The 12,218-nt window shown below is 32.2% G+C and overlaps 1 protein-coding gene across 10 annotated transcripts in view; it reads left to right on the plus strand.

The window, feature by feature from the left end:
- LOC143257625 (syntaxin-binding protein 5-like) overlaps positions 1 to 12,218 on the plus strand; it is a 77,940-nt gene that overhangs the window by 41,775 nt on the left and 23,947 nt on the right. For 4 of the 10 annotated variants that reach the window (XM_076516647.1, XM_076516649.1, XM_076516655.1 and 1 more), the window contains exons 15-20: positions 509 to 714; positions 1,152 to 1,292; positions 2,517 to 2,674; positions 3,037 to 3,125; positions 3,423 to 3,538; positions 3,834 to 4,545. In XM_076516647.1, coding sequence (XP_076372762.1) covers positions 509 to 714; positions 1,152 to 1,292; positions 2,517 to 2,674; positions 3,037 to 3,125; positions 3,423 to 3,538; positions 3,834 to 4,545 — 1,422 coding nt within the window. Of the gene's footprint in view, positions 1 to 508; positions 715 to 1,151; positions 1,293 to 2,516; positions 2,675 to 3,036; positions 3,126 to 3,422; positions 3,539 to 3,833; positions 4,546 to 11,217; positions 11,381 to 12,218 lie in introns of all 10 variants that reach the window. The other 6 variants (XM_076516652.1, XM_076516654.1, XM_076516650.1 and 3 more) reach the window with 5 other exon arrangements.

The following is a 12,218-nucleotide window of genomic DNA, read 5'->3' on the forward strand; positions in this document are numbered from 1 at the left end:
TCGGGTTTTGATGAAGGTTCTGTCAGAGTAATAGTTATCATATTTGTTTTTCTAGTTGTGTGGGTCAGCATGGATGTGGCAGGTTCAAAATCCTTTCTCATCAAACATGCTTGCTTTTTCAGCCATGGGGTCATTATTATATGATGTTCATTGATAAAGGGGTAGTTCAAGAGTTGGTAGTGGGTGGTGATGATTAGCTGCCTTTGCTCTAGTGTTAAACTGCTAAATTATGGATGACTAGTGCAGATATCCTTCATGTAGGTTTGCATGAAATTCAAAAAACAAAAACTAGTTATGTGAATGTTTTATTTTCTTATGAATTGAAGTCAGACTTATCAAGTTACTGTTTTATTTTAATGAACCAATGTGTTCTGCTTCAGTTTTTACTATATGCATCTAAAATTCATGTTGCTTTTAATATGCATTAGTTTTCAATTTTTTTTATAAGTATTGTAAATTGAGTAACAATTTAATGTTTGTAATTAACCAAAGTTATTTTGTAAACTAGTTGCTCTTCAGGTTCTATACAAGTTGAAAACATCTAAGGTATTTGAACGACCAAAACCAAAAAGTCTTGATGGTCAAGAAGACGACCCTTTTGCAGTGGAACAGATCTACCTTTGTGTAGAAAGTAGAGTGCTTTGCATGGCTGGAGCAAGCTCTCATGTGATTATGTTTAAGTTTAATAAACAAGAAAGTACATCAGAAGTGACAGTAAGTAATTTAACCTTGTAGTAAAGATTAAAACAAATACGTTCTTATATTTTATGATGAAAAGAATGAAGATACTAATTCTCATTACACCATCATGTTTAACATGAATGTGTCTTTTAATATTTTATATTTGAAATCATTATGGTGTAAAAAGAGCCTTATTATTTTACTCCACAATTTTGAGCATTATACATCATTCATGATTGAGATTGAATTTTGTTAAGTCATGTTTTACAGATACTTGTATGATTATGAATTTCTTCATGTCAAGTTTTAGAAATGTATGTGTGTATGAGTGTGCATGTCTTGTGTGTTAGAAATGCCAATGTTTATAATTATGAAAGGTATTTCTAAAATCTGGCAAAAGACAATTTCTTATTTTGGATGTCTTTCCATCAGATTTTAGAAATACCTATTTATGGATGTCTTTCCATCAGATTTTAGAAATACCTATTATTTATGATGTCGATGATGATCCTGAATGCTCTCCAGAAGCAGATTGCTCTCCTAGACCAACTCTTGGGGTGGCATTCCAGCAGGGATCTTACTCGAGTGCCTCTGAAGATAGTGCCAAAAAGGTATTAAACATGCTATTTCAAGTGTTTTTGTAGTTTTGTGCAGATCTTATGAGTACATATGCACATTTATAAGCAGTAGAAAAAGAATATCTCAAAGTGATATGCTGGTCAGTTTTTTTGCTGTTTTATTTTTGTGACATGTTTTATCTGGTTTTATCTGTAATCATCTTTATAACAACCATTAATTAAGGTTCTGCACAATATTAAAACACTGAAAAAAAGTGTAAGTATTTGTGAAACCAGTTTTAAAGGAAATATACTGTTTAACTTTTAAATAGTTGCCATCATAAATTGATGCTGCTACCTACATTCTTGCTGTTTAAGGGTTAAAAGCTAGAAGATTGCTAAATTGGATCATTTCAGAATTCTTCATTGTTGAGTTAATAATATTGAGTGTATTTTAAGATTTGTTAATTTGATTTTACCACTATATTATGGTTAAAATAAAGATCTTATAGGTTTGGCTTTTGTACTCTAGTGGTGGTTAAAATAAAGACCTGGGGGTTTGATTTTTTTCTACTCTAGTGTATTGTTGGGAAGAAAACTTTTTGTTGCTTCCACTAAACTAGGTTGTAACAAAACATGTTGATGAAACTGAGGAATTAGATTTAAACTTCTGTCTTGTGTGTCTAACTGAAAACATGCAAGTTATGTTACTAATAGTAATTGAATAAGGAACACATTATGCTAATATAATAATAGGAAGGCATATGAATAAGTGTCTGTGAGTCTTATTTTATTGATAAATATAAGGTCTTTGATGTTCAAAAAAAATTAACATAAATGTTGCAGTTTACCATGGATATGTATTATTGTACACAGAAAATTAGTTTACTTTTTTTGGTAGTATACCCTGAGTAGTGTATGAACATGCAAAAAACGTGTTGGTAATTGTGATATGGTATGCAGAACTGAGGTAGTGAATAGTCTGAAAAAAAGACTTAAAATGTTGCAGTAATCGTTCATCAACTTGTACTTCATAGTATGGACAGTTCCTTTCAGATTTTTGTGTGATTGTGTTCATTATTCCTTATCTTGTGTGGTCAGTTTCCTTCACCTGTTTGTGTTTTAAAATTGTGTTTACTATTTATTTCTTAATGTGGTCAGTGTCATTGAGTTTTGTATGTGTTAATATTTTGCTCGTGATTGTTTATTTGTGTGGTTACATGGTATGGTCAGTTTCTTTAGCCATGTGTTATGACCAATTGTTTTTTTACTCTGAAGCAGCCAACCACAGAATATTATGTGCCATTGAAAGTGAAAAGTGGCCCCCAGAAGAGGGCTGCTGGATTTCAACCCGACTTAGTTTGTCTTACGCCCTGGGTTGATGGAGAACCACCAGGTCATATCACTGCCTTAAGTGTCAACTCTTCATATGGCCTGTATGTTAAAAATTTTGTGATACTATAACACTAGTGGTGATTTCTAACTTTCATTGGTTATTGCCAAATTTTGACAATGCCTAAAATTATTATTTTCTGCCATTTGGCACAGGTTAAAAATAAACTATTTTAAAGTAAACCAAGGAATTTCAGTAAATATTCAAGAAGTTTACGGAGTTAAAATGGTAATTATATAGTATCCATATCTCTAGAAACGTAACCAACTGCTCTTGATTAGAAAAATTGATACATTTGTATTTTCTTAGCAAATATTTGTGTATATAAATCATTTAAAAAAAATATATAATTGTTAAAGTTAACTGCATGAAGGTAAATTGCACCATACACGATTTGTTGTGCAGAATGGCCTATGGAAATGAATGTGGCTTGGTTGTAGTTGACATCATTCAGCGGACATGCCTGTTAAATATGGGGACACCAGACCTCTATGGTAAGCAGAAATTTCACTATAAGTTAAAAAGTAGAAAATGTTAATAAAGAAACCAACAGTATCAAATCATTGGTGTCAATAAATTCTTCTGTAAATAGTATTAATTAATAAACAAAACCATTATAAATATGTGAATTTAACTGTTTTGTAACAAATGTGTTACAAAAGAAAAGTTGGACATGTTTCTTGTATTGTTTCAGTGTTTTTGAGAACAATGCAGGTGGGGAGGTGTTGACCTGATATAGACACTTCTGCATGTAATTTGTTTTACTCATGCAGAATTGTTTTATTCTGTAGGTTCATCAGATCCCTATCAAAGGGTTCCTCGGTCACCAAAGAGGAATCCTATAGTATCTACGAATGATAACGGATCTTTAGAACAAGACAGGTGTCGTTCACCCACATCTGACCAGGTATGAGTGCTTATATTTTAATTTACTAAGGTAAAGAAAATTAGCTGTAACCTGAAAAATTATAACCAGAGTAGGTTCAAGGGGATTTTTATACCTGCTTCCCCCCAAAAAAAAACAACAAACTTCTCTCTTTCTCTCTCTGTCTCTTTTAAATTTTCTTCACACCAAAGGTCTGTTTTTTATAATCTTATTCCTTGGTTAGAAGTTTTTTTTAAATCTGTTAAGATTTCTATGCAGCATGTGATTTATTAGGTCCTGCATGTAATTATGTAGTCTTCTGGTTTATGTTTTGCAGCTAGCTGGCCCTGTAGTGACAGCAGAACCCCATTTAACTTTTTCTCAGTCCACCTCATCTAGTCACTCAGTAAGTTCTAGCCACTCATCACAGTGTGATAATATTAGCTCTGAGGTTATAAATTCAAATGATTCTACAAGGCCAGTGAGGCCTCCTAGAAGGAAAACTAAAAAGCTTCAAAATGCTGGTCCTAAGTCTTGTAAAGCAAGTGAACAAAGAACTATTGAAAGTACTGAAGTAATAGAATCTCCAGAATTAGATGCTGTTTGTCAGAATGATGTGGAACAAAAGCAAGAAACAGGTGTACAGAATTACCAGCTGGCATGTGGAACTGCATCTTCTCCATCAGGTGAACAAAGTGTTTTCTATGTAAATATTGTGAGCAGTTATTGTAGCTTGGAAAACAAGAACTCGTTAGTGCAGGAAACATGCTGCAATAAAACCGATTATGCAGAAACAAAAGCAGAAAGTCAAGAACTAAAAGGCTCTCAGATGAAAAGGGGTAAAAGTCTGTGGCAGCAGAACCCCCTTAAAAATATTAAACGATGTGCCTCTCAGGTTGACAGTATGCCTACTGATGCAGTAGATGGTGAGGAAAGTGAGTTGAAGCAAAAGGAGTGGATGAAAAAAACCAAAAGAAATACCAGACGAATAATTGTTGATCTACGATATGATGTTGAGTCACCTCTGTCTCCCATGGTTAAGATGTTTGGTAAGTTCCATAGAATACCGTCTGTTAACAACCCTCAATTTTATGCTTGAAATTATTGCTTTCTCTTTTTCACTGGGCTTGTGGCTTTGGAGTAAGTGTAGTTCTTTTTCTTTTGCAGTTATCATTGATCTAATACTGATTTATGTATTTTTCATTCAGTTATTTATATTCCTTCCTTCCAATCAAACCTTTCTGCTGTTGTGTTTAATGTGTAACGTGGGTGGAAAAACATTTTAAGGTTTGGAAAAGGTGTTTGGAAACTAGTGAACCAAATGTCCTTTTGTGTAATCTACATCCCCTTGAGTCTATGCTTGGGAATTCTCATATAGAATAAAAGAACATCTTAGAAGTAATAGTTTCTTTGAATGATGCATTTAAAAGGAAGTTTTTTGGAATGTGATAAGCTTCTGTCACTAATTGTAAAAATAACTTTCTAGAGCTAAGTTAAAATTACTTTTCTAAGAGGAGTCTGAATATTGAACAGATTTTTGTCTGCACAGTTATATGGCAAAGAACTAATATGTGAATGTTTATAAAAGCAGAAACACTATCTCCCTTTATACATGAAAATAACCAATTAACATTTTTTGTTTTAGCATTGCATGCATTTACCTTGTAGAAAAATGTTTTCTCTTAATTTTTTTTAAGTTTGTAGTATACTCTTATTTGCTATAATTTTGTGCAGTTTCATTACTTATGGTAACTTATTAATGAAGATATGGATTTAAATACATTGTTTTTGATTATACTTTGTTTTTGAAACTTGCCTGAAAATCCACCATTAAAGGTGGTGTTCACATCTTGTTAGAAACTACATGGGAGGTTGAAACTGATGAAGCAGAATGATTAAAATTAACAATATTTGCTTTTAAAAAAACAAATGTATTGTTTTCACCAGTTATTTTAAAATGGACACATTTCTTCTTCATTAAACATTCATAGTTGACTTTTGTTTTTGAGACCTTATAGATTTGATAAGGAATTTTATAGGACTTGGTTATTACTGAACACACTTTAAATTGTATTGACAATGACTAAGTAATTTTGGTGTTTGTTATCAAACATACATCTAAAATTTCATGATCACAGACTTGGTTTTGTAGATAACGTTTTGAGTTTTCTAAATCATGGCCATATGTGATTTAGGATTGGTGGATGAAATACTGTGGGTAAATTTCATGAGTCGTGACCATGTAACTTGATTAGTAGGTAATGCTGTAGGTACATTTCATGGGTTATGAACATGCCATGTGGGATTAGTAGGTAATGCAGTGGGTAAATTTCATGGGTTAGGACCATATGTCTTTAGTAGGTGATGCTGTAGGTAAATTTCATGACAACATTTTATGGGTTCAAAACGTTTGTTCAAGGTGAGAGATATTCTGTATACACAATGTTAATGATTTTGATATATTTAGTGGGCTCCAGACATGAACAAAAAGTGAAATTTGTTATCTAAACAGTTACTGATTTCAAATTATTTTAGAGGTAAGAAATAATTAATTCTTTTCAAATTTGGTAATTTCTCATTGCAAACTTAATGTTTAGTTAAAATATCAATTTTTTATAGCTTTGGAAGTTTTATTGTTTCTCATTGCATATACATGATCCATTAAATTGTTTATTCTTGTATTGAGTATAAATCTCTTTTACAAATAGTTTTTTCCTATCTTTATTCTTTTTTTTTAGTAGCAAGTAAACTGTCAGTTGGTTTCTTGCTGATTTAAAAAACAACAACTTTATTGTTACACAATTTATTTTGGACAAGTTTCTTATTTATTATGTCACAGGTATTAATGTATTACTATTTGAAATAACTGGAAATTTGAATTTGAATTTCAGAGTTAAATATCAATATATATTAAATTCATGTTATTTACCAACAAGATTGGTACAACAATTTTTTTAACACTCATATTTTAATATACAAACAAAAACAATATAATTTATTATAATGGTTATTACTAATAGTTATTACAAATTATGATTTATGTACAAGAGTTTTACAAACTATACTGAGTCTTCTATCTGATCTAGAAATGGATATTTTATCAATGGTCCAGATCCACGATGAGCAAATTAATTCTAATTTCATATTGTCACATCTCACTTGAGCTAGTTAGCTTGTTTGGCCTAATGCCATTTATAAGCAGACTTTTTCAATGAAAATATTTGATGTCCTCATAGAAGTACTAAGGTCTGAAATTAATTCACTAAAGTTGAACAGTTTGTAATGTTCCTGATAACAAGGAACTTGGTTCAAGTGAAATGTATCTCAAGACAACTGTTATGGGTATTAAAACTTTTCAGGTTAACCTAAAGGTGACCTAAGAAGGTTGAAACATTGTTTTTTATTTTAATAAAGGTTTTAATACCCATACCAGATCTTGATACAGTATGTAATGCTCAGTATGTATAAACATTCCTGGTCAAATTCTGTAATTTTCTCTTTAATAGGTGTTAATCACAATTGTAGCTTCTGTGGCCTGTAACACACTGGCTGTAGCTAACTGATAATAATAATCTTTTTTCTTGGAACATGTTGGTTTTATATAACAACGTGAGTTTCTCAGTTTCAACAGTGATAGAACACACAAACATTTTCATAAAACAAGTATTGTTGGTTTTTGCTCTCAAGAATTTTCTCCACATTTTGGGAACAGGTGGGACTTGAGCAATACACAGTCAGCAATATGTCACATATAAAAACTAAAACTACTCTGAAACAAGAGTAGGTATTAAAGTAAACATATAATGGTAAATCCATTACAGTTGCATTATGTTTATAATATAGTGGGAGCTCCAACCTAAGTCACTTTTTAATTAAAAACGAACTTAGAGTTGGGCAGTATTAACTATATTTAAAGATGTAAGCATGGCTTTTAGAGGTCTAAGTATTTAATTATTGGGGATGAAGCTAGTGAGTGTTCACATATTCTAGAATGGTGTTTTAACACCTGAAAAATAGTTAAACCCTTAGCTACAGACACAAATTACCAACCAATCAAAATTTAGTAATCAGTTGGGTGCATTCTTCAGGCTGTTTGAAAGAAGTTAAAATGCACTATATGGTATGTTCTGCAATTGATTGTCAGTTTACATTTGCACCTTGTGGTGTATTCTGCAGTTAAGATGTTAAATGTGAATTTAACAGAAAAAAGAAAACTGCAGTCAAAAGAACTACTCATACTGATTAATTTTGCAGGTTCACATTTTTTTATACAAAATATGTGCTAATAAATGAAGCGCAGAACTTGGTGCAGAAAGAGCCCTTTTCAAGCGGCAATCCGAACGTTTTAGTTTTTACGTTTGCCGCTAGGAAAAAGTGCTGTGATGTAATAGTTTCCAAACAAACCACCAACTCCAGCGCTTTGAATGTAAATAAACATGACCAGTGCATACGGAGAAACAGAGCCAGCGTCTGTTTTGACTTTGTGTTCTGAACAGTGTCAAGTAGCACCATACCATTACGAACCTACTCTGAACGAACCTAGAACAGATACTTTTGACACAGATCTGACAAGTTCTAGTGATGAGGACAGTTCCACGAGCGAGAGTAGCGGAACTGTGAGTGATAAGGATAGTGCCCAGGCTGGTTGCGAGTCGGTCATTCCTCCAGTGGAAGAATGGTAAGCCTAAGTCATGACAACATATAAGGTCTGTATTATTTCACGTGCAATCTTAAGCATCTTGAAATCTGTCTGGTGTTTATAAATTATTGGTATCACAGACTGGGTTTTATTTGTTTATACTTTGCCGACTATGGTAACTAATACTCGGCCCTTCCACAATCATTGTATCGGGTATTTATGACTCATAACAAAATGAATTTCAATTATACGTCATAATTCTGTCTATAAAATCAAACTAAATGTAGCAGTCTGACTAGTTACTTTATCTTGAAATGTTAAATTTGAAAAATGCATTTCCTTAAACTTTTCCATATTTAAAAATGATATGAAAACATCTGAAGAATGATCTACCAGCTTTTAGACTTGGAATATACTCTATTTGGGATAGATTTGTCCACTGTCTAGACTAGGAAAATAAGGTTTCACTGACTTTCAGGTGCCACAAATGCAAAACATGCTCATGAATGTGAAACGTGTATGTCTAGTCACATTCTTCAAAAACTTGTACTTTTTAAATTATTATATTATACTAGTTATTGTTTATTTCTTTATACTGCACCTTTAAGTTTGTTCTTTTCGTGATGGCAAAAAGGGGTGGAACCTGTACACTGCAGGGTGAGATCAGTTCTCAAATCTACACGAGGAAAGATGGTGGGGACGATCCTGTCTACTGTCGATGTTTTTTTCAGTCTCAACCTGCCTGGCTTGAAACCCATGAATCCAAAACAGTGGGATACGACACAAAACATGAGCGTTCAAAGTGATCTTAACAAACCTTTGCATGGTGTGAAGGAGTCCAGTTCTTCCTATTGACCATCTGCACCCACTGTCGCCACCTTTCGGTTTCTTCCTCTTGCACGGAAATGAAAAGAAGCTTTTGCCCAATGCCGAACCGTTTTTACAACCATAAGCAACGCAGTAAACCATGTTATCATAAAACACACATAAAGTAGCAATATGAAGACAAAAAATAGTCTCACAAAGTATGTAATTTGAAAAAAGCACCGATAGATATACATAAAACACCAGCACTGAAAGGAACACAATGGTCGGTGGTGCAATGAAGCGTGTTTGGCAAGTATTACATTATAGTTGTAAAACATCACGGAAACAGCCGAACAACTGAGAGGAACTTCAGTTCGAGGACCCGCATATTTTGTTTCATTTTTTACTCAAAAACTAAAGTGTTTAAAAATATGGCAACCACACAGGAATTATACCCAACCAAAGTACAGTTTCTAAGGCAATTATTTAATTTGTTGAAAATTCACCTTTAATACAGTACCACTATATAGGTGTAATTCTTAAATATTCATCTTTTATAATACAGTTGATTGTTGTTTTATGCATATCAAAAAAGTCTTAAAATTAAAATCAACATCCTTCAAGATTTTGATAAAATTTCTTTAGTTTTTATCTAACAAGATGCGCATTTAAAGCATCAGATTTGCACAAATTCAAGACCAATATGTTATGCATATTTTTTGGGGGGTAAGTGTTATAAATTTACCTACAGGATATAAAGTTTTTTATTGCTTCATTGCTGTTGGTATTAAGAATTTTACAACATGTTAATTTGTTACAGATATCAGTGAGGCGTATGGAAGTGTCTCTCTCGTTTTATAATGTTTATCACAGTAGTATATCTAAAAAGTAAACTAAAATCTTCAAGTCAACATAATTGTTCCTTTAGTTTTAAATTTTACAACCACTCGTATTGACTGGACTTTCTAGACAAAGTACGTTGGTTGTTTTTGCAGTGCATTTGTCATTATATCTTGTATGTTTTTATTCTAGGCTTTTTAATTTCTTTTGTTTTTCTTTTGTTTTAATCACTCATTCAATTCTCCAGTTTTTGCAAGAATAAGTAACACAATTAAGTATTGATATTAAATGTATATGGGAGATCAATTGTTTTGTTAATAAACCAAGTTTTATAGTTTCTCAGTACTGATTTATGATTGTTATAGGAGTAGTAAATTATATTTGGTAATATTTGAATTGAAAAGCTACAACCAAAATATTAATTATTTAACATTTTAATTGAGAAGTTGTGAGTTTTGTGAAATGCTGGTAAATTCTTTTGGTAATTTATCTGTAATTGAAGAGTTATGAAATATTTACACTGTGTATTCTATTGATAATTTACTGGGCTCATTGTTGAATCATACAGCACAAAGACCTGTTATTTTTTTAATAAATCAAATTTCTGTTATCAACAATAAAGGAGTTTTATAGAGACTTATTCAATGTAAAGCTAATTTAGTATTCCATAGATCAATAACTTTATCTAAATGTTCTTGTGTTTTTATTTTTTTGCCTGCTTGCTCTCCTCTGGTGGTCGAGCAGTTGATAGCCACATCTCTGTCACATCAGAGTTGCTTTGCTGTATTTCTTGGTTATTACTATTACTGCTTCCTGCATATTTTCACTAACATTTTCTATGTCAATTCAGGAGGTCTGTTGCCATTCTCTTTCTTTTAATGTTTTTTCTTTTTTTGATCAGCAGAAATAGTGATCAGATACTGACCAGTTTGTAAATTCCCTCAACAGTTGATGAATAGGCTATCTGTGTGATGTGGGACTTACCACGCCTTTTAGTGATATTACTTGACACGTAACACAAAATATTTGAATTTTTATCTGTGTCTTGTCTTGTTTTCTCGTTGTAGCTATTGAGAGTAAGCATTTGGCTAACAAGTAAGCCATAGTTTTAGTGTTGTAAGTTTATTATCTGTATAGTTGTTTGTCAGAATTGAGAATCTAGATGAATGTATATTCTGTTTTTTAATTAAAGTTTAATAGTTTTGGAAGATTAAGCTAAGAGTTTCAGAACGAGCAGTCACAAAAGGAAGTTTTATCAAGTTTGATTTTGACAAATCTGTTATTTTATTTACCAATTCATTTTTAATACATTAGTTTTGGTTAGTGTTATCCAAATGCAGCTGCCACATAAACAGATAGACACACACACAAAAAAAAAAAAAAAAAAAGAGAGAGAGAATGTGTGGCTGACCTCCCCCTGCCTCCCTCCCTTCAGATTAACGGAGTTTGCCTCAGCCCCACCACAGGCAAGCAACAGATGGTGCAAAGAAGACCCATGGGTCCAGAGATGAGGCGGACCAAGTCCCAAGGTACTCGTAAACTGCAAAAAATGCAGAGTGTGACATCAGCGGATGAGGGCATTTTCTTCTTGGGAACAGGTGGCTCACCTTGTTTATCCAAATTTATCCTAGGTTTTAAACTGTATGTCTACCCTATCGTATGATTACATAATGACTTTCATCTTTGTAGCATGTGCAACATCTGTCTCACTTGCCCTTACATTTACATTCACCAAGTCAGCATGAATTTTGGTTCCTCACTCCTTTGCTCATTTGCACATTTTGTTGTAACATTTTTAAAATGTACTGTATCAGTTTCTTTTTAAGTACTTGTATTTCATCATTATAAACATTTTGTGATGTTGATTTTTGATAATCTTTCATTTTTAAATTAAAGAATGAATTGGTGTTTTGCTAAGATTTTATTTTTAAAGCTTGCAATTTGATAAAATTTCTAGTGAAACCTTTGTGGTTCATAATCTATTATCAAAATAAAGATAAAGAGGTCATGTAGCAGTATTTTTCTTAACTTAATGTTGTTTTACTTCAATAAAAACAAAATGGGTATAACTGAAGAACTGGTGTTGGTGGATTTTGTCTAAAAGGATACAAGATGTATCCAAGTAAATGTACTGATGTTGTACAATTAGAAAATGTTTTGTTGAGTATTTAGTATATTAGTTTGTGTTGATAACATTCTATTAGGTATCATATCACTACAAGGTTTTCACCTGCTTTGGTGTTACATCACTTTGGACTTATTACTAGTTCAAGTGCCATAAACTTTAATTATTTTGTCCATCACCTTATAAAACTAGCACTTACAATTGACTTGATTTGAATATTTTTTTGAAGCTGTTAGAGCATGATTATGATTGATTTTATTTATCATAAGATGGTAGTATTAGGCTTATGTTTTTAATGCAGTGTTAAAAAA

This window comes from Tachypleus tridentatus, chromosome 7 (genome assembly GCF_004210375.1).
Source record: "Tachypleus tridentatus isolate NWPU-2018 chromosome 7, ASM421037v1, whole genome shotgun sequence".
Lineage (NCBI taxonomy): Eukaryota > Metazoa > Arthropoda > Merostomata > Xiphosura > Limulidae > Tachypleus > Tachypleus tridentatus.